This window comes from Rhinolophus sinicus, chromosome 3, assembly GCF_057876585.1.
Source record: "Rhinolophus sinicus isolate RSI-liver-muscle chromosome 3, RSI-T2T, whole genome shotgun sequence".
Taxonomy (NCBI): Eukaryota; Metazoa; Chordata; class Mammalia; order Chiroptera; family Rhinolophidae; genus Rhinolophus; species Rhinolophus sinicus.
Genome location: NC_142503.1, coordinates 78,935,655 through 78,959,207, shown reverse-complemented (window position 1 = coordinate 78,959,207; position 23,553 = coordinate 78,935,655). Strand labels below are relative to the sequence as shown.

The following is a 23,553-nucleotide window of genomic DNA, read 5'->3' as shown; positions in this document are numbered from 1 at the left end:
GAGAGAAAGCTGGTGAGGGGAGAGAAATTCATATGAAGTGTTTAGAAAGATACAAATAGAAGGGAAAGACTGTCAATGGCAATTATGTATACTTAATCCATTCACATAGCAATAAATATACAATACAACTTAAACTGTTTTTCTTTTTATGTAACAATATTAGAATTCATGTTTGCTAAGTTTTCCAAATTTGTAAAAGAGGATTTCTAAATACTACTGTTTTAAATACACCAAGTTGTTTCATTTTAAATGATCACTATATAAGATTTTTAAAGGGGGATGGTGGTTTCGTGAATTACAAAATCAGTATTTGGAAAGCATCATGAAATATGCTCAAAGATAAATCTTTAAAAGACTGGCATATTCTTTTGCCCTTGTGCCCAGAAATTAAAATATTTCACATTCCTTATATCTAAAATGCCAATGTGGTTGGGTACCACATAGGTCATTACAATCCTATTGCTTTAATTAAAACCATTTCCATTTTCTTCCTGATTTAGTTTGTCAGATTCTCTTCATCTCGGCAATGCTTCCTACTGTGAAACATAAGGTGTTTACAAGTGAAGTTTAAAGAACTTAGCTTCAAAATAGGGCATTAAAAAAAAACAACAACATAAAGTGAAGGAAACATTATGGAAAAAAAACCACTTATCAGAAATTATTTAAAAAATATAGACCTTGTTATAGAAATCAAACAACTCCTTGTGACTGAATTCCACAAGAACTTTCTCCAGACTCTGTAAGAAAAAACAAAGAAAAAAGAATTTATTTGTATACAATTTACATTGCATTTTTTTCTCTCCAGCTAGCCCCAAAATATGCCATATTATTCTCTGAGTGGCTGTAAAAAAAATACTTACCTACTTTACTCAACCCCTTTGTTTCTAGAACTCACAAATGCACTTATTAGCATTCCACTTGAGCAAAAGATTTCAACTCTATGGGGACATCTGCTCTTTAAGTTGACTCCAAAGAGGTTAATAAAATATATGCCAGCAAGAGAACAATCTCATTACCTATTTTTCAAGACAGAGATAATCCATGAGATTATATTTCATCTTTCTCAGCAGTCCATGTGAAATCTAGTAAATACCATTACATAAAGACACTGGAGGCGGCATATCTGGTTGAATCTATCCAGCCATTAACGGCTCACATCAGCACAGCTGCTGCCTCCAAGCATCTAACAGTTATGATCTTAACATGCTGAGATTGCTACCTTTTTTAATGTACAGACTCAGCAAAAGTTAACAATTAACACAACAGCTTCAAAGCTGGGACTTAAACACGCTCCTTCCTTTTACCTCATGTGATAGGGAAACCTTTACAGATATTACAGATGCTAAGTAATATTGTGTATGATGGTGTAGGAAAGTGAAACATTAACCCACCCCACTCCAACCTGCTTTGGGTTGATTTTGTAAACTGAGGAAACAATGCAACTAGTTTCTGGGTTTGTTCTAACGTGTCCATTTTACGTGGGAATTAAAAGTTAATGAGCGAATGCCAAGAATGTGCTTGCTACCTGTTCTGACCGCACTGTCACATTCACATAACATAAAATTAGCACCATGAACTAAAGACGTGGAAAATGGTTGCAAGCAGACCTTGGTTCATGTACTTCATTGCTTGTGGTCATTTCCAACATCTATTAATTCTAGTTCTTTTTCTATGTTGACTTTCTTTCTTTGGTTTATCTGTTTTAATGATTTCCATTTCTATTTACAAAGCCAACATTTTCAACACAAGTTATCTCCAGCTAACTTCAGGAGACTCAATAGAGCTATGGCACCTTCCTTTTCACGAAGCCTAAGCACATAGGATCAAATTCTACACTTGATTTTCTCTTAAACACCCATCTAAGTATTTAAGTTTTAAAATGAATGAAGAAGCCTGTCTTTAGGAATGATTTAATACTATGAAATTTTCTAATCGTATTAGAAAAATTAGTTGGCTAGTTGGCACGTATCATTAAAGCTCCAAACGTTGAATCAGCATTATCTAGCAGTGCTCTATTTCCTCCCAGAAGTTAAAGGGAGACAACAGGCCTAGGTTTACCCCAGGGAAAAGCAGGACTAGTTCATCACTACCCCACCCCCATGGCCCCCATCCCATTCAAAGTCAAAATTTAGGAGGGACTGAAGACTGAATAGGTATGTAAACAACTGACTTGCTGCACCCCTGGAGGTTAACAGCCAAGCTAGGTTCTTGTTTCCTGAATTTCACTTTGCTTTGTTTCAAGGTAGTGTTTCCTATAGTGTTATAATGAGGAAAAGGAAGAAAGGTAACTTTGAAAATTTACTACTTAAAATAACAATAGCTCAATTTGTGTGTGTGTGTGCGCGTGTGTGTATGTGTACATGAGCGTGTATGTATAAATTCAGTGCCTTGTTTTACTGAAACACTTAGCATTAAGAAGAAAAAATGCAAAGAATTTATACCTGTATCCGGCATAATCACTGAGAGCTAGTTATCATTGTTATTTCCCATTCAACCCAAAATGACTTAGAAAAGACAATGAGAATAAGGGAGAATATAGAAGTGATTTTAAGTGTTTCATGTCTATGTGGAAAGAGACTAGAATTTGAGAATCTATGTTGATCCACGCAGTAGCTAAGGGCATTTGTTTTTTAGGAAAGTAAGAATGGAGCTCAGATGTGTCGGATAAAAAGGGCAGCAGAGCTGGCCAGGGACCAACTCCCACATGTCACGTTCTGACACGGAACCCCACAGAGTCCAAGGATTTTTAATTCAAATATGGCCTTCTAGGACATTATGAAGCTACTTTATCCAGAAAGGAGTATAGATCACATTTACTTAACAGTTTGTATGCTTTAATTATGACTTTAAATTTAGACATACAGTCTCTGGCCTCTATTTTCACTCTTGTTTCAGGCCTGCAAGTATGAGGAATAAACCTGATCAAAATCTTTCCTGGGGCCATGGTATTTTTTAGGAGGAAAACACACTCTTAGTTTTCCTTGAGAATATCACTAAAAAGTCACAAATTTGCTTATCAAACCAGAATCAACTCCATAACTTGATTGTTTGCTCTTCTGAAAATGTATGGAAGGGTCTGTCCATTAAGGAAGCATGTTTTCAAACACCTTCTATTCAGTTTAATGCCTGGACACAAATCAGTGGCAGTTCAGACCCAACAAGGATGCAAGAAAAGCATTTATGTTTAATGCGAATTCCATTACTAGTATTTCAGGTGTGCTTCTCTATGGATTGTCTAGCGCTACATACATCTTCCTGTAATTTGTATACTCCTGGCCTTTGACCCAACTCATGATTCACTAGCATCTTTGTTAAGGGAAGAGGAGGAGGGAATAAATTGAAACCCAAACCCTCTGTATCTCAGCTCCCAACAGCAACTCTAACAACAGGCTTTCTGGAGGACGAGGTAGAAAATCCTGACTAAAGTAGTATTATAGGCTGGATTTGACAATGGATTTAATTATTCATGTGTTCCCTGTCTGTCACTGTCAATAGATAATAAGACTTGACTATTTGGTCCTATTTTTTCCCCCCCAAAAGAGTCAGAAAGATAGTCTGGATAATAAAATGTAGCCTATTATATCATACTAAATAAGAAGAGAAATATCTTAGTGTCATAAAACTACAACTGTAGTTATCAAATGTATAACAACAAGTTATCAAATATATTGTTATTTTGTCAGTCATATCCCAAAACTATTTTAAACTTGAACTACATAACTAATCACTTGGTGAAACCAAGTAAGTACATATTTCTAATATATATGTGTACACACACACACACACACACACACACACATCTTTAGATAGTATGGTACTTCACTTTTTATATAGTCAAGTGTTTAGGAAAAAAAGTTTACAAGAACATTATATCTACATTCTTTCAGTAATCAGGTACAAAGGATATTTTCATAAAAGGAAAACTGTATTTTAAGCTAACACATTTTAAAGAAATTGATCATTCTAACAGAGTTTATATTGTATTTCAAAGGAACATAATGACTAGATAATTAATACAAATTATTTCTGGGAGGGCGTTTTGTTGCTTGTTTGTTTAACAGGAGTACCAGTGGATACTGCAACTATCTAGGGCAACTCATGGGAAACATTTACTTGGTTTAGTACAAAAAGAAGTAATTGTTATACATACCCTTGCACATAAGAAATGTATACATTTGGACACTTTGAGATCGGTGCAGGTATTATATATCGACAGTACCATTATTCAAAAGAACCAAAAAAATGAAGGAACTAATATTTCTTTTAGCAGAAGACTATGTAAATAAATTGTAGTATAATAGTAACACAATGAAATTCTACACAGACATGAAAATAAACTATAGCTATATACAACATCACGCATGACTCTCACAAACATAATGTTGAATGTCAGACAGGCACAGAGGAACACATACTGATTGATTTAATTTATATGAAGTTTTAAAAATAACAGCCACAAAAAGGTTTTAGAGACAAATAGTTAGGTGGTAAAAGTATAAACTAAGCAACAAAGATATTACCAGAAGTATTAGCATAGCGACTGGAGAGAGGACTTGGGAGGAGGCATAAGAGGGGCTCCTGAGGTAATGGCAGTCATTTATTTCTTGATCTTGGTGGTGGGTAAAGGGTACTTTTTATGACAAATCACTGTGCTCCTTTTCTGTATGTGTGTTCTATTTCCCCAATAAAGAAGAAGAAGAAAAAAGGATGGCATAGTTATATGTTAAATTCAGTCCGTCATTTTTATTCAATGAATATTTACTAAGTGCCTACAAGGCCTGTTCTAGGTGCTACCTATAGAGCAATGGGCAACAGAGACAGAAATCCCCCACATTCTAGTTGGTGAAGACAGACAATAAACAAGATGTAACAATAACAATAAGAGTAACAGTAAATCACATACATGCATGTAGAAATGTTTGTTAGTGATAAGTACTAGCAAGAACAATAAAGCAGGGATAGAGCATTTGTGTTAGGGGGTGGTGGTCAGGACAGGTCTTACTGAGATGGTGACATTTGAGTTAAAATTTAAAAGAACTAAAAAAAAAAAATTTAAAAGAAGTGAGGGAGTAAAAAGATAACCTACAGAATGGGAGAAAATATTTGCAAATCATTAACTAATAAGAGTAAATACCCAGAATATATACAGAACTCCTATAATTCAACAACAAAAGGACAAACCCAATTAAAAACCCAATTAAACCAATTAAAAAATAGGCAAAGGACTGGAAAAGATACACAAATGGCAAGTAAGCACATGAAAAGATACTCAATACCACTTCATGCCTAACAAGAAGGGTATAATTTTTTAAATGGGGAAAAACAAGTGTTGGTGAGGATGTGGAGACATTGGAATCCTGAATACACACTAGTGGGGATGTAAAATGGTTCAGCAGCTGTGGAAAGCATTGCAGTTTCTAAAAAAGTTAAACATAGAATTACCATAAGACCCAGTAATTCCACCCGAGTATACCCCAAAAAAGTGAAAACATGGACTCAAACAGGTACTTGTACACCAATGTTTAGAGCACCTTTGCAACGTCTATTTAAAGCAATATGTTGACATTGTGATGAAAAAAAATTTGATGAAAAGATGGCAGAGGAAGCAAGACCATAGGAATATAAAGACAACACTCAGGGTAGTGCATTTTGTATATGCTTATTCTTCCATCAGCCACCACTTTAGGCTCTGTTATACAATGAATTGCATATCCCCAAAATTCATACATTGAAACCCTAACCGTCAAATCTCAGAATATAACTGTATTTGGAGACAGGGTCTTTAAAGAGGTAATTAAGGTAAAATGAGATCATGAGGGAGGGCCCTGATCCAATCTGACTGGTGTCCTTATAAGAAGAGATTAGGATACAGACATAAGCAGAGCAAAGATCCTATGAAGACACTGGAGGAAGATAGCTATCTACAAGCCAAGACGATAGATCTTAGAAGAAATCAATCCAGTCAATATCTTGATCTCAAACTTCTAGCCTCCAGAGCCACAAGGAAATAAATTTCTGTTATTTAAGCAATCCAGCCTGGGCAGACCTAGCAAACTAACATGGACCCCATTACCTCTTCTGGGACAGCTAGAAGACAGGATCATTAAGAGCAGTAGAAAGCCATGGGAGAGTTTTAAGTGTAAAAATGATATAAATATATTTATATATTAACAACTCACTTTGGCTTTTATTTGTAAATGGATCAGAGTTGGTTGAACTGGAGATGAAGAAACCAGTTAGCAGGCTGCCGTATTAGACCAGGCAAAAGGTCTAATGTGACGGCTACAGTGAGAGAGAAAAGTGAAAAACTTTTATTAGAGGTAGAAGAGCCAGCACTTAGTGACAGATTTGAGTTGGGGAGGGATGGGGAGTGAAGAAATAGAAGGAATAGAAGGAGTCAAGAATGACTCAGGTATCTGGCAAGAGAAACCGGATGGATGTAACTGAGCTAGGACACTCTAGAAGAGAAGATTTAAAGAAGGGGAGAAACAAAGTGCAGTTTCAGACACAATTAGCCTGATATATCTGTGAGATTTCTCTGAAAATATATGAAATGAGTCTGGAAAGCCAGGAAAGAGATTTAGGTAAGAGATATACATTTTGGAATTACTGATAGATTGATATTTAAAACTGGAAGAGTGGATGAAATTACCCAGGAAAAGAATGCAGTATGAGAAAGAAAAGAGGGTCGCCTGGGGCTGAACTCTACGGAGTGCCAATATTTAGGGCAGGTAGGTGTTCCATAAATGATGAGTAGCACTAGATTCACACATATTTTCTGTGTGGGAATGTATGGTAGGCATTTATTATATGAATCAAAATAATTTAGTAAGTTAGTACACAGGCAATAAAACTGGGTGGCTTATTTTCAAATACGCCTTCAATCTTCTATTTTCCAGTAAAAACCCATTAAAGTCACTAATACTGTCAACTAAACATACACACACTAGAAGATTTACTCTCTTTCTTCTGCCTTATACATATAAAATTACAACCCTGAACCCATCTAGGAAATTAATTACTTATATTGTCTAAGCGGGTCTCATGCATTAATACCAAAATTAAACTTTCTGCACCCTCTCTGAAAACACTGCAAAATGAAAATGAAAGTGCAAAGATGAACATTCTGCCAATTTCTTAAAAGAGAAGATGTATTTTATTTTTAATGTGTAATCCTGTCTGCGAGTACCTGGATAATGTTCACATACCCATTAGAAAATTCCCATGGAAACAGAATTTAGTAAGGTCTTCAGAGAGGTCTAACTTGGTGAAAGCTGACAGTAAAAATATTCTTTGCTTGCCCATTAGTTAGGAATTAGGAAATATATACATTGCCCAAGAGAGACATGCATTAGCCTCTTCGCAAATTATCCAAGCAGAAATAGCCTCTAAATAATAAAGATATAAACCAGATAAGAATTAAACCAAATTTATATTGCTTAGCTTTTAAACTTAAGCTGGATATCAGAATTAGAAATGATACAATTATCTTTTCACCTAGGAAATCAGAGTAGAGGATTCTAGCAAAAGAAAAACCACTAATCTCTTGCCCTAAGTGAACCTAAAAATACTTTACTAGGTACTTAGAAAGGAAGTTTTCTCCTTTTAAGTTAGAGAAATGAAGGGCAGAGGTAAAATTTAAGTAATATTTCACGTTCTACTGAATAGATTTATAAAACAAAAATCATTAGGTACCATTTATGAAATAAATACATCTATAGATTATAGTCTCCGTAACTATAACTATAGACAGTTATAGATCATTGTAAATATATCCCAGTATCTCTTTTATTTTTTGTTGACCATCTTTACTATTAGTGTTTTAAAAACTAGGTATCTAATTAAAGTTCATAGACTGAAAAAATCATGAAACTCTATTCATACATATAAGCATTAGCCATTTCTATCACCCATAATATTCAGTCATTCATAAATATTTAAAGAATACCGATTACATGAATACACCATGGGAAGGAATATACTCTTGACCAAAGAAAGGTCTTTCTCTAGGCAGGCAGATTGCCCTTCATGGCTAAGCCCCCAACTACAGGAAGGATGTACTTGGGACAACAGGGAGGAAGGGATCCTCTGCTCATCTCCCAGATCAACAGAATCAATCCTGGCAGCCAACGCGGTAACAGACGTCACTGTCAGCTCTGTTTAGAAGGTGCCAGGTTGAGAGGTGCAAGCAAAAGCCTTCTGGGTAGAGGGAAAGAACAAATTTCCACTTTTCTGTGAGGCAGCCTGACTACATAATTTCCCAAGGTTCTTCTCAATTCTAGGACTTGAAGATGTTGAAGCACCCACACGAGCAAATGTAACTGGTGAACTGAAGTGGTTAGAGAACCCCATGTCAGTAAGAAAGAGCTTCGGCAGTAACGTAGTTCAACCCTCTTATTTAACAGATGAGGAAACTGTCCTACAAAGATGAACCAACTTACATAAAGTATAGAGCAGTGGGACTAGTCATTGTTCTTTCCACTTCATCATTATAGTAACCCAAGACAAAACAGCACTTTCAACTGGGTATCAGCTAATTTAGAGAAAAAACTTCTCCTGATGAATTTGCACAATTACTTCCCTTTTCTAACTCATTCTACACAGAAATACATAAAAGCTATGCTGAGGGTAAATATTTTGATAAATACGGCTGATAAGGTGCCACACTGTCTTAAGTAGAAGAGCTATAATGTGAGGTTAAAGTCTTCAACCTCTCAAAAATTTTCAGAAAAAAATATAAGCAAATCTCTTGATCTCGGTTACATTAACTTAAAAAAAAAAAGCCACTGTGAAAATTTCACAGAAGTTAACATAATACCACCGCCATGTTTAAAATGCTAATTACAAAGAAAAATATGTTAGCCCAATGAATACACTACATACAGAGACTGTCCAATATGGAGCTGATTTATCTTTCTCCCTCAAGCTCTGTGATTCCAGCAGGCTCTAAAACCTACAGGCATGCTCCGCCCTGCTGTATGAGGAAAGCAGTGGGCAAACTGAAAACCCACAGCTTACATCAAGGTGTAATAAAAGTTACAAAAGGACAATTGACGCCAATAAACGAAATACAAGCCACAAAAGGCATTTGCCCAGGGTTAAACCAACCAAGTGATAACTTTTCTTTTCTCAATCTTTGATAAGCAGTTTGACAAAATGCTTATCTATTTAAGAATACAGTCAGTATGTAAATAGAAAAAGCAAACTGCAAACTTATTAGCATGGCATTCAAGACTTCCAGAACCCAGCCGGTGACCCTTCCAACAGCCTCGTCTTCCAGCATCCTCTTAATGCGCTGTATGCACTAGAGTAACCAGTATGCGCTGCATACTGCCCTCTGGTCCTCGGTCACACTGTCCTGTGTTCTCCCATAGTGCCTCCAACTGCTCTTAGAGCACATGCGCGCACACTCGCGTGCCTGTACCAGCTACTTCCTTTGGCCAGATCCTAATATGTACTCACTTTAGCTGACATCATCGCACCTGATGCATGCCTCTACCCTTGCTTTCCCCACTACACTGTACGGAATTACCTACCGTTGCACCACAGGTGGTAGGCTCTACAAGGGCAGGGGTATGCGTTGTTTTCCTTATCGTACGCAGTCCAACAACCTAGCATGGTACCTAATCATAGTTCTTAATAACTTGTATGTTCATTGAGCTTAATTTTAAGAAAAGGAGGTTGCTAAATTTAAACATGCCTTTCCCACTATAGGGGAAAAGGACTATATACAGAGAGTATCAGAATAAAGGGATTTTGTCTAAATGATGACAATATTTTCCAACTATACTTTAGTATTTGCCCCAATGATGACAGCAGTCTTGTAGGTCTTATAACTCTTGTTTACTCAGTAAGTATGTGGCCTAAATATCACAGTAATTAAACTCGAAGTACTGATTCCCTAGTTAGCTTGAATAAAAAGGCTTCTCACACCTGATGGTCCCTGCCTCAAGCTGGCAAAAGCAGATTTGAGGTTTTGAACATATTTAGCTAAAATGACAATAATTTTCGCTGTCAACATAACAACAAACTATTTTTGACCAGAAACCTTTATTCAATATAAAAACTGTGTAGAAGGATACATGAAGTATTGTCACTAAATGTGTTATCAAAAGTATCTACTTCAGCTGTTAGGACATTTCACCCAGTATCTGTATATACCCTTTTCATTCTGGCTAAAATATTACTTTGTTCTTATGTAGATAATACAATATGTTTGGCAGTCATGTCATCACCATATTTTCTGTCCTCTTAAAACTTACAATGTGCTATGCATGAGCAGATCGCAAACTTGGAGCCAATCGAAATGCACCTCCTCTAGTATTCATTAACTGTAATTTATTATGTGTAGGCTGGTATGTCATTATGATTTTCAGCTTTGGTATTGAAATATTTAGCTATGGTTGCTGAATATAATCAGCAAGATAAGAGGTTTTGAACATGATTACATGAAGCTCCCTAAATATAGTGAGAAATTATGTTAAGCAGAGCACTGACAGGTAAAAATTTGAGCTTTTTTCTGTAATAAATATTATAGGTGATGTTATCTTTTTCTGGAAATGATACTTTATTCTAATTATAAGTACTTATTTGATTACTGAAGCATTATCATTACAGATTTAGAATAACTACATTATGTAACTTTTCAAAACATGTGTTAGTTCCTAGCCAAGGAACTACAGATACCAAATTGAAATCATATTATGTTTCCAGTATATATTTTTAAAGGCTCTGATCTCAATGCCCAAATTTTGGTTTCTCCTTTGTTCATAAAGTTACTTCATTATATTCATACATGGAAACCTGGATAATGTGTGTGTACCTTCAAGAGCTACTATGTATTTTGCATCCTAAATTAAATAACCTAATATAATTCACAGTGTTAAGAAAAAGGTAATTTAAAAGCATATGTTGGTTTAATTTAAATGAGTATTAATTTCTCAATTTAGTTACAATTTACATTTCTTATCAGCTCATTAGAAGCTCTGTCTCTGCAGAATAAAAAGGGTAAGTTTAACATTTGCTTCACGTTAGGAAGGGAACTGAATTTATCATATAAGGAAGGGGCACCTGAAAATCCATTGTTGACCTGCAGCATAACAGGGCACCCCCCTTATATTACCCTCAACACATGTGGACCCAAAGTCCTAAAGACAGGCAGGTACAATAACTAATTTGACTATGGGGTTAATTGAAGGCAGTGACTATCCAGAAGAAATTGTTAATTTGTAATCACGCTGTTCCATTACAAATTTTTAACTTGTAATTGTGACAGATGAAGACTGAGCCCATTTTTCCATCCATATTAGTTTCCTGCTAACCTAATTACCAGATTACGATTTGCAACATCCTCTTGGAATCATCAAATGAACTAATAATGCGTATTCTAAAAATGAAACGGTTCTAATGAGTTGATATTTTTCTCTAATCTTGAATATATCAGGAGCTCATAAATAAGGTTTTCATTTTACACTTAAAATATAGTGTCTGGGGTATGCTACTATGAATTCAACACAGATAGCATTGGCAGATAGTTTAGCCTGGGCTATGGTACTTGAATAAAGGGTGGAGCATGGGTTTTATTTTTAATTTAAGCAAATAATAGCATTGGAGAATTTAACTTATAATGTTTTAACAGCTTTATGGAAATACTAGTACACCACACAACTCACCGATTTAGTGTATAATTCAATAGTTTTTAGTGTATTCAGAGTTGTGTAACTACCACTACAATTAATTTTACAGCATTTTCATCACCCCCAAAAAGAAACCCCATACCTTTTAGCTATCATCCACCAACCATCCTAACCTCCTCTGCTCCTGACCCCCAGTCATCCTAGGCAACCAGCAATATACTTTCTGTGCCTATAAATTTGCCTATTCTGGAAACAATATAAACTTTAAACAGATCCCAAGTGTACACCCATATTTAAGGAATGAGCTATAAAAAAAGCCTTGCTGAAGAAAAGCTGAAGAATGCCTTGAAGCATAGGATTAAAAACTAGAAAAGTGCTATTATGGACCCTAAGGAAAGGCAGAGTTTTAAATAGGAAAGAATGATTCAAGTGTCAAAGGCTCCCAAGAACCAAGTGATCAAGGACTAATACATTTTAGTTTTAGCATCAATGAGAAGGAGAATGTTACTGACATTGGCAGAAGTATTTTTGACGGATTGGTGGGGAGACGTCAACCCCAGTTGATTAGAGGGGTGAATGAAGTGGGAAAGTCAAATGAATGTAGACCAGGGGTTGGTAAACTACTCTAGTCCATAGGCTTACTGTCAGTTTTTGTAAATAAAGGTTTATTGGAACATAGCCACACTCATTTGTTTATGTACTGTCTATGGCTGCTTTTACGTTACGGCAGCAGCGTTGTGTAGCCTGCAAGCTTAAAATATTTACTATTTGGCCCTTTGCAGAAAAAAGTTTGCCAGCCCCTATTGTAGACAAATGTCTCAAATTATTAGTTCTATTTACCAAAAGTGACCTAATAAACATCAATATTCCACATTCTGTTCACTACTGACAGCTAAAATGGACCTCTTGTTTACATGTAAGTGAAAATGAGTAAAATCAGCTGTATTGAATACAGTGTAATTACTCATCTCCAGGTTGAAATTTCAGGCCCTCTTTCACTACCATCTGATGAACTGTTATTTTATAGGAAAGGCTGGTTGACAGCTGCAGAGGCTGTTAGATCATATCGTTGGAATAAAAACAATACATCACTTAGTAGCTCATATTTATATAAATTTTCAAACAGTAAGCCTTACATCATGCAAGCTTCTTTAAGTGAACACAAATGTGATTTAAAAGTCGATAATTAAAAAATAAAGTTTGCCTCAAGGTTTATCTCTTTTTAAAAATTTATTAATAATAAATGCTTTTTGGAATGATTAGTTCCAAGTATTTTAATTAGCCATATATTCATCTAAAGTCCATAAAAATGTTGTGTCACTGTCAGTTTTAAAACTCCAATTTATCTACTTAAGAAGTTAGAAGCCAAAGGTTTGAATCAGAAACATTAAAATTGGACTGTTCAGCTTTTGCTTATTATATGTGGTCTTTGCCTGGAATGACTCATAACATAATAAAGCTACACAATTTGGTTTAACATTTTGTATCTGTTGATGATTAGAGAGGCCAAATGCCTCTCAAAGTCTAGTCATTAATATTAATGAGTTTTGTGACCTAGGCCAAGTTAATAAAACAAACCTTTAAATATCCTATTAAGAAGTTCTCAATAATAATTTTGAACTTGAAATTACTTTATAAAATTCTTTTATAGTGCTGAAAAATAAGGGTTTCAAAAGCATTTCCTATTCTGGATAAGAAAAAAAAAATTACAGAATGGTGAGAGCAGCTATCAAATATCACTTTTTGATTACAGATCACATAGGGCTTCAAAATCACAGATTCATAGATTAGGGAATTAAGACACAGTTTACTCCATAGATGAATGGAATATATATGAGAATAGGTTAAATCTTTTTAACCCCAAGGTGATTACAAGTCATTTTTACTTTTAAGTCAAATCTGAGTTAACAAATATAAAATTGATATGGTTGGTGCAATTTACCCACATTGTTGTGAAAAAATTACTCATTTGTATCACGAAGTTGGAAAAAGTCAATGATATTTTAAAAATAGGTAATGTTTGTGTGGAGCAATGTTATTTAAGGTGGGTTACATAATGGCTGAAGAGTTTCTCTTTTAGACGCGTATAAAGAGACTGGCTTAAATAAAAGTTTGCAGAAACTTGCAGACAGCCAAGGACCATGCTGCAAATAAGAACTGTTCCAGATAGACACAGGCTCCTTGTAGATGCGCCAGACTACTTGGAAACCAGAACTATTGGTAACAGAGCAAACTGATGCCCTTCTTAGCAGATGAGCTTCCACATGGTGGCTTAGGCGTAATGACCTTATTACTGGTCATGATCTCAGTTTGTCTTGGTTTGGAATGTTAACCCAGTTCAGGGAGAGTGCTTATATTTATACGGTAAGAACTACATCTGAGATAGGTCGTCAAGTATACAAAATGCATGAAGCAAGATTGGCAACATGCCCTAACATTCATTTGGGAATGCTTACCAAAATGGTCATATAAAGAAGCAGCATCCTTCCCCTTTCCTTCCTATTCTCCATGTCACCACCTGGTCTAGGATTTACTTCTCAAAAATCAGAATGCTAATTTGATTTGATTTCTTTTCTTCAGTCTCATCCTTCTCTAGGCCATTCTAAATACAGATGCCCAATTCAGTTTTTAAAGTGCCACTTTCATTAGGTTGCCCTTCTACTAGAAATAGTCAATACCTTCTCCCCCTTTACCAACAGTTAAAGTTCTATCTCTTTTGCCTGGAAGTCAAAGCTTTCCAAAACCGGTCCCAGTCTTTCACTTTTTAATTATGAAATATTTAAACTATTAAAATTACGAGGACTAATATAACAGATATTCATGTAACCCAACACCCAGATATAATTCATATTAACATTTAGCCTTTAAAAGGGTAAATAAACAAAACAATCTGCCATCACTCATCCCATCTCCTTCCCTTTGGTAGGAGGATAGACTTGCTGAAAATAAAAATATGAAGTAGGAAATCAGAGACAAGGAACAAAAGACTTAAAAATGTAAAAATATCATTCTTAACTATGCCAAGATTAGAAGAATTTTGTTAAGTTGCCACCCATTTATTAACATTAGACTGGAAAGTTGAAAATAAGAAAATAACAATAAAATGACAATTAACACCTCTTTACCTTCACTTCAGATTTGTACTAGAGGTGAAATTAGAGAGTCTTTTGAGATGGGATTTGAATATGCAGAAATGGGTTAAGGAGTGTTTACTAATTTTCCCACCTCCATCCCTTTTTCTTAACAAAAGGTAGAGAAGTTAACACTGGCAAGGCATAGATGAGAAGGGATAGAAGTCAATTATCTTCTTTAATAACCTATATGTATGTAAACTGAGATGTCTTACAATCTAAGGAATCAGTATGGTTCTTAAATAGTGTTTTTACAAAAAGATAAAGGATAACCCTAAAATTAAAAATTAAAAATGGTTTTTAGTATATAAAAAACATAAAAAGTAACATGAAAATGCCTGAAAGAAGATATCAGGCAAACACATGGCTCAGACTCATGTAATTTTTTCTAACTTAAACCGAGTAAGACTTTTTATTTTATTTATTGTCTGAAATCCAAAGGTCAACATAACCTATGAAGTAAAATGTGAAAGTCAGAAGGAGAAATCAGTCTACAGAATGACCTCAATACCTATACTATCGCTTTCCTAGTAGGATGAAAGCTTCTTTAGGGTAAATTTTTGTCTTCATTTTACTGGAGCTCTATGGTTATAAGAGTCAGACTTCTGGTGTCAAACAGCTTGTGTTTTAAACCAGTCTTCGCAAGTCACTGTCTTGAACAAACTGAAATTTGCTGTGCCTCAGTTTCACTGGTAACATGAGGATAATTATAGCACCTACCAGACAGGAGTATGAGGAATAAGTATCACGTGTAGAAGCACTTAGGCTGGTGGCCTAGTGTTAGCAACCACTGTCATTGTCATAATCATCATTTTTAATGCTCCACGTGTACCTAGCCTAGGGCTTTGAATAGAACAAATGTTTAATAAATGCTTGTGAAGTCAAATATAATTTTTTTGACTTTTTAAATTAAATGGAAAATAAAGCCACAGGTAAAATGCTGAGAGGAAAAACAACAACTCTCTCAAATGTTATTTTTTAAATATGCAATAAGTAGATAAATAAGTACATGTAGGTATAGAGTCATGTAAATGTTGTCAAATAAATTACTTTTTAGAAAGTGTATATCATCACTGCTTGGATAGAACCTAAATAAGGCTACAATTCTGAAAGCTATTTTCATACCTACAGATTGTCTGAGAGGCCCTTTACATATAATGAAGGTCGATATCAATAGTAGCATCAGAACTGCGTGAAAAATCCTAACTTCAGGGAGAGTGAAAATATCTAGTATGTAGAATATTATGTTCTAGGCAGACAGCTTGCAGAGGGTTGGGTTCCTTCCCCACATGAGCTGCTGCTTACTAAAATAGCAACTTCCAACTATTTTTAGGTATAATGTCTTGTGAACCTAGATCACCAAATAATACAAAACTGTTACTGTGAAGTAGATGAAATGTATTTAATAGAATGAGTCTATGCAACTCATTTTCACTTTCTCTAACTCTTAACGTTCCCAGGAAGTATGGTCTACTGCAATTTAAATACGTCTTAGTGTTCAACACATGTTTTTTTTTTAAAAAGTCTTCAAAGAACAAAATATAAACGAATTATTTTCTAAAATATATGTGTATGTATAAATAAAAACTGGCTTACATATTAGTGAAGAACTTCTATAAACCCATTGAAATTTTTAGTTATAACAACCAAATTTTTAGTTATAACAACTTCATTTGAAGTTTTTTTTTTTCCTTTGCTAGATTAACTATTTCTATTACAGAGACTAAAGACACAATTTCCAAAGCACTGTTTTTAAATTTTATACTCATGTTTATAAAGGAAACAATGGTATCTGATCATACACTGGCCATTTTAAGTGCAAGATTTTACTGACATAGAAATATTGCCAAATATTGTACAAATAGGCCTGACTTTACCTCAGATTATTTTGGAAATGAGTATCAAAGTTATAAACAAAATTTCATTTTGTTGGTGCAAACTGTAAAGAACAACAGGCAGTGGCCAAACTTGGCCTGAGGCGAGGCCCCTTCCAGGAGGCCCCAGAGCCAGTACACCTGGTGGCTAGGTTTGGACCGAGCAGGAGCACCACCTGGCTGCCTCTGAGGACAATATACCCAAAGGGCAGACTGGGCAGGCACCAGAGCCTGCTAAAATGAATCCTGCTCCATTGGGTCAGCCCCTGCACAACAGCTCCTCCACTGTATTTATGGCCAATCCTCACAACCAATCAGCCTGAGGGTCAATCCCTCCCATTGATGTGCAAACAGCAACTAAGGCTCAACTACAACAGAAGGGCACACACAACCCACACAAGAGACACACCTGGCTCTGGTGACCAGGGAGACTGTGTCACTAGGCTCCACAGCACACCTAATACATAAGGCCACTCTACTGAAACCAGGAGACATAGCAACTACCTAATACATAGAAACAAACACAGGGAGGCTGCCAGAATGGGGAGACAAAGAAACATGTCCCAAATGAAAGAACAGAACAAAGCTCCAGAAAAAGAACTAAACAAAATGGAGACAGCAACCTATTAGATGCAGAGTTCAAAAAACTGGTTATAGGGATGCTCAGTGATCTCAGGGAGAACTTCAACAAAGAGAAAACATTAAAATGGAGATAGAAAACATTTTAAAAACCCAGTCAGAAATAAAGGATACAATAATTGAAATGAAAAAATACATTAGAGGGAATCAGTACTAGATTAGATGAAGTAGAAGATTGAATCAGCGATTTAGAAGATAAAGTAGCAGAAAACACCCATTCAGAACAGAAAAAAAAAAAAAAAAAGAAATCCAAATATAATGAGGATAGTTTAAGGACCTCTGGGACACCAACATCCATATCACAGGGATACCCGAAAGAGAAGACAGAGCAAGAAATTGAAAACCTATTTGAAGAAATAATGACAGAAAATTTCCTTAACCTGGTGAAGGAAATAGGCATACAAATCCAGGAAGTGCAGACAGTCCCACATAAGAGGCCCACACCAGGACACATCATAATCAAAATACCAGAGGTTAAAGACAAAGACAGAATCTTAAAAGCAACAAGGAAAAAGCTGTTAGTTACCTACAGGGGAGCTCCCATAAGACTACATACAATCTGATTTTTCAACAGAAACTTTACAGACCAGAGGGATTGGCAGGAAATATCCAAAGTGATGAAAAGAAAGGACCTACAACCAAGATTACTCTACCCAGAAAAGTTATAATTTAGAAATGAAGGACAGATAAAGAGCTTCCCAGACAAGAAAAAGCTAAAGAAGTTTATCAACACCAAAGCAGTATTACAAGAAATGTTAAAAGGACTTTTTTAAGAAAGAAAAAAAAGTCAAAGCTATGAATAATAAAATGTTAATAACTACATATCTATCAACAATAATGTTCAATGCAAATGATTAAATACTACAATCAAAATCTATTTGGGTGGCTGATGAATAGATAAGAAAACAAGACCTTTACATATGCTACCTACAAGAGACTTACTTCAGATTGACACACATACAGCAACTGAAAGTAAAGTGATGGAAAAAGATAATTCATGATAATGAAAATGAAAAAAAATTAAAAAATACTGGGGTAGCAATACTTATACCAGACGAAATAGACTTTAAAACAAAGGCTATAACAAGGACAAAGAAGTACCCGGTAATTCCACTTCTGGGTATTTATCGGAAAAAACCCAAAACACTACTTCAAAGGGAAGTGTGCATCCATACGTTCATTGCAGCATTATTTACAATAGCCGAGATATGGAGGCAGCCTGGGTGTCCATCAATGGATGAATATAAAGAAGAGATGGTACATATTTACAATGGAATATTACTCAGCTATAAAAAAGAATGAAATCTTGCCATCTGCAACAACATGGATGGACCTAGAGGGTATTGTGCTGAGTGGAGTAAGTGAGACAAAGACAAATGCCATATGACTTTAGTTATATGTGAAGCTAAAGAACAAAATAAACAAAGAAACGAAACAGAAACAAAATCATAGACACAGGGAACATTTTGATAGTTGCCAGATCGGAGGGGGTCTAAGGATGTGGGTGAAAAGGATGGTGGGATTAAGAAGTTAAGAAGTACAGATTGGTAGTTCCAAAATAGTCATGGGGACGTGGGGTGTAGCATAAAGAACAGAGTCAATAATATTGTAATAAGTATGCATGGTGTTAGATGGGTACGAGATTTATCGGGGTGATCACTTTGTAAGTTATATAAATGTCGTATCACTATGTTGTACACCTGAAACTAATACAATATTGTATGTCAACTATAATTGAAAAATAAAAAATTATTTAAAAAGTAAAATAAAATAAAAATTAGTATTGGCTGTTAGGAATAAAAAAGCCAGCGATCCACACAAAAGAAAGCAAAATAAAACTGAAAAAATGGATAAAAAGAAAAAAGAAGCAGGAGTCGGGGGTTTTGGTGGTAATAACCAGAAAGATGTCGAATAAATGTACTGAAATGAAAACTTCTAATCATGGTAATACAATTCTTAAGTACCCAGCTGCAGGCTGTGCTGATCAATTTGATAAAAGAACTTGACTAAGATATGAAAAGATACACATCAATGTCATTCTAACTTAAAAAAATTAAAATACAATAAGGAGCATCACCATCCACTCTCAATAAATAACAAGAAAGTCCTTTAAACACTTGCAGAAGAACTACTTAGTATTACTCTGGCGAGATTAGTAAAACCTGAAAAGGAAATGGCAATTGTCACATCAAGATTTTCAAATTCAGTATCTCCACGGGTACACCTCTGATTTCTGATTGCATTCACCTTTTCTGTTCAATAAATAGTTTTGAACATTATAATCAACTTCTTTTTAATCAAAACTAGTCATACTGGCAAATTAGGTAGTACTGAGAAATGTAATTCATTACGGTAGTTTTCTTTTTAAGTATGTTTTTAATCAGTTTTGAATGCAGGTGCACTTTTTTAAAAAAGCAACAAATTTCCATGGGATACTGATGTCTCTAAAGTAGGAACTGGTTTTGCTAGAAAAAGTTTTGTAAGCCTCCATGAGGCAGTTCACGTATAAAAGGAATCTTACTGATTTATTAATAATTTCTAACTTTTACAAAGAGAACATGTTTTGGGTCTTCCTATTTTTGAATAGTTTAATGAAAAAAAAGATAAACCACGTAAAAACTAAAAAACCATATAAACTAGAATTACCTAAACTAAGAACTTTCCTTATTCTCTTCTAAACACCTATTAGCAAACTTTGTTTCAAAAAATACTATTGTGAAAAATATGACAGAGATCTAATTTTAAATTACATTCATTTCCAAAAATGGAATTAATGAAAATGAGGTTATAAACAAATCAATCTGCCCACTTTAGTAGATACTATTTAACTTACTTGGACAGATTGGCTATTGTTTTGTGTGACTATTAATATGATACCTGCTTTTCTCTTTCAATCTTGCCTAGAACGAGACAGTGAAGTTCTTTTATAATCTGTTAAAGTACCTAAGGGCTTTACTTCTTTTAATATTGGTAAGTTAAAATTTACCAATCAAAATGCTGACATGCTACTTTTGAAAATAAATGCCTACTTAATAAAATAGGTCAATACTGAGCATTGACTATATCAAAATAATCTACTTGTTACTGTGAAATAAAAATATCATTCAAGCAAGTAGCACTATATTCTCAAATAGGCTGACTAAGAGTAAACATTACCTAAGAAATTTCTCCTAAATCAGTAGTTTAAATTTGTTTTCTTGTGGGAAAAATATGAACTCATGAAGAAGGTTAATGATAAATAAATTGGCTTTTATACATGTATTAAGCACTATAAATATTGAGCATATTTTTTCCTTTTAAAATTGTTGATAAACCTCCATTAAATGGTTTCATAATCTTTTTATTTCTCTTACTTTCAAAGTCTGTACTTCTACATTTTACTTGGAAAAAAATGGATTATGATGGCAAATAAGGACACATTTACCTCTTCCCTTTTTCCCTCAAATTCCACATAGAATATATTTTTTACAAGAAGAAATATTAATAGTTCAGGTAAATAAGAAAGAATACTACTGCATAACAGAAAATATGAGAAAGTTCTATAAACTAAAAATCAGAGGCGATTTGATTAAAGGGAAAAAGTCAAATCAGAGAAAACTGACGCTAACAACAAGCAAGGCAGAAGTGACTGTAGAGGCCCAGAGAAAACAAAGTTCATGGCCAATAAATAACAAAGGTAGGAATATATTTTCTCAAATGTGATTTCTGACTCTGGAGAGTCCCCGAGTAGACAGTGGGATTAGAGGAATAGAACCAGGTGGCAGGTCATTTATGAGAAGGGAGTCTCTAACCCAGATGATAAACTCCTTCAAAAGGAACATGCTGCCCGGCCATACTTTCGCCTTTTGCCCTGTAAGTCATTGGATGAAGGCTTTTGTAATACTAAGAATCTTATTACTCCAAGAAATAAAGAGGATGGATTCATCTGGGCTGAGGAGTAAATACGCTTCAGCCACCAAAACTACTCAGTTTAGGGTTTTAGGGTTTTACCTAAATATATACTAACAAACAAGAATCACCAATTATTTGAAGAAAAATTAGCAAGAAAGTCACTAAATTTAAATAAATAATATTTAGGCAGAGTAAAAGAAACAGTAGAATGCTTTAAATACAATTGACATTCTTAGTGAGATAGTACATCAACAACAAAAAAAGAACAAACTATTCTGAAAAAGAATTCTATAAAATTAAAAACATGCCTGATAAAATGACAAAAGAAAGCTTAAAAAAATGGACTGAAAATTTAAAGGACCCAGCTAAAGATCAAATTATTGAGCTAGATAAGAAGGATAAGAAGGATCCACTGCAAAATGAGAAAAACATAAAGCGAAATGGAAGACACTTAGAAGCTCCAGCAGCTACCCAATAGAAGGATCTGAAAGAACTGGGTGAAAAAGTAATCACAGAGATAAAAGAAAAAAATTTCCCTTAGTTAAAGACAGATTCAAGCTTTCAGATGAAAAACGGCAGAGGCACCTGAAGAAGAACACTAGTAAAAACAGAAAAATCTAAAGAGGAAAAAATATATCAGAGATAGAATACATTATTGGGCAAAAGGTGTCAATTTCAGACATTTAAATAAACTTTTCAAGGTTTCTACTGCCATTCTTTAAAATCAATCAATAAAGCATGAATAATATTTTTTTTAAAAAAGACACTAAATCACATCCTAGAGTAATATCAGAACTCCATGGGTATAAATTTCAAAATCTTCCAGGGGAGAGTTGTGGGGGGACAGATGGAGGAGGGAAGGAAACAGGTTATCTACAAAGGTATGAAAATCGTATTGCTATCTGAATTCTTTTTTGCAAATAGCAACAGAAGTCAATAGAACAGTGTCTTCAGAGGTAAAGTTATTTAAACGTAAAATTCTGTCAAGCCTAATTAGCAACCAAGTGAATTAAATATACATTTCCAGTCATGCATAAACTCAGACTAGCTTAACACCTTCAGATACAATCTAAAAGAATTACTAAATGATTAATTCCAGTAAAACAAACAAACAAGAAAATCAATGACGAAGATGTATGAAATAAAAGAAATTGTGATGTCCGAAACCAGTAAAACTAAATTTACTAAATTAAATTTAGTAAAACTAAATTTAAATAATTATTGATATATAATGTTAAAAAAAATAACAACCTAAATTAATGCACAAAAGTATTTTAGAATGACTATCAGGGAGGAAGAAATGCATATATATTAAAAACTCTAGACACGGTTACAAAAGAATACCAACTGTTAAGTAAGAGAAAGCTTTCAGACATCCTCAAAATATTCCTTTTATTCAGTTACACAAAGAGATGCCTGATGATGGGAAAAAGATCCAACTTCTGTGCCTTTAGATTTAATATAAGTTTGTTTTTCTCTAGATACACCCACAATTGTATATCAATTAATCCTTACTGGTGTGTAAACATCAGCATTATACTGTTCCTGGAGCTGCTGAACCCTCTTTAAAACTAATTAGACAAAAATGAGTACATATGGCCTTTTAAGTTCCATATAGAATGGAACCAAAAAATGAAATTAGGTATATGAAATTGTGACTCAGAAAGCTTCAGTAATAATTCTTGGAAAACTTTACCTTGGAGTTATATAAGAGCAGTCCACATTTGAGAATCTTCAAATTATCTATTGTTAATGTTCTAATTAAAACTGAACTGAACCCACCACAATAGATTTTTTTTTTTTTCAGTAAATAAGTTCATTACCTTATTTTTCTTTCTGAGAAATTTACCTAATTTTGAAAAGAACTGGTATTTACAAAAAGGAACACGAAATTCTAAACTAGCACCATGATTTCAGGTAGAGGGCCCACTGCTGAGAATGCTCATGGAAATTAATTTTGAGGGTCTAAATGAGCCTTCAATTTATAATGTACTCATTAAGAGCAAACCAAGGGTCAAAGCTGTTTTGCCTTCATTGTTTTGCTAAAATGCCTTCCTGTGCATTTTCTTTTAATAAATTACAAATGAATAGATGTTTCTACAGCACAAAGCATCTGAAAATGGGTAATACTTTTAAAATATTAAGTAGACAAAAACCAAATGAAGTCTATCTTTCTACTCAGTAGACAACAATAGGCTATATTATTTAAAAGGTCTATAAAAGATCTTTCAAGAGCTAGAAGATTTGTTTGTATCTTGTTTCAAATGTCAAAGTGAGAGGGGGAAAAACAATTTATGTCTTTTCTTAAGACATAAATCCAAGGACTATTCATCAAAACTCTTCAGATCTCACCTTTCATACATGCATGGGAATGGGAATGTC

At 34.5% G+C, this 23,553-nt stretch overlaps 1 protein-coding gene across 2 annotated transcripts in view; it reads right to left on the bottom strand.

The window, feature by feature from the left end:
- COMMD10 (COMM domain containing 10) overlaps positions 1-23,553 on the bottom strand; it is a 151,384-nt gene that overhangs the window by 1,470 nt on the left and 126,361 nt on the right. For both annotated transcript variants that reach the window (XM_074328583.2, XM_074328584.2), the window contains exon 6: positions 678-737. In XM_074328583.2, the coding sequence (XP_074184684.1) occupies positions 678-737 (60 nt within the window). The remainder of the gene's footprint in view (positions 1-677; positions 738-23,553) is intronic.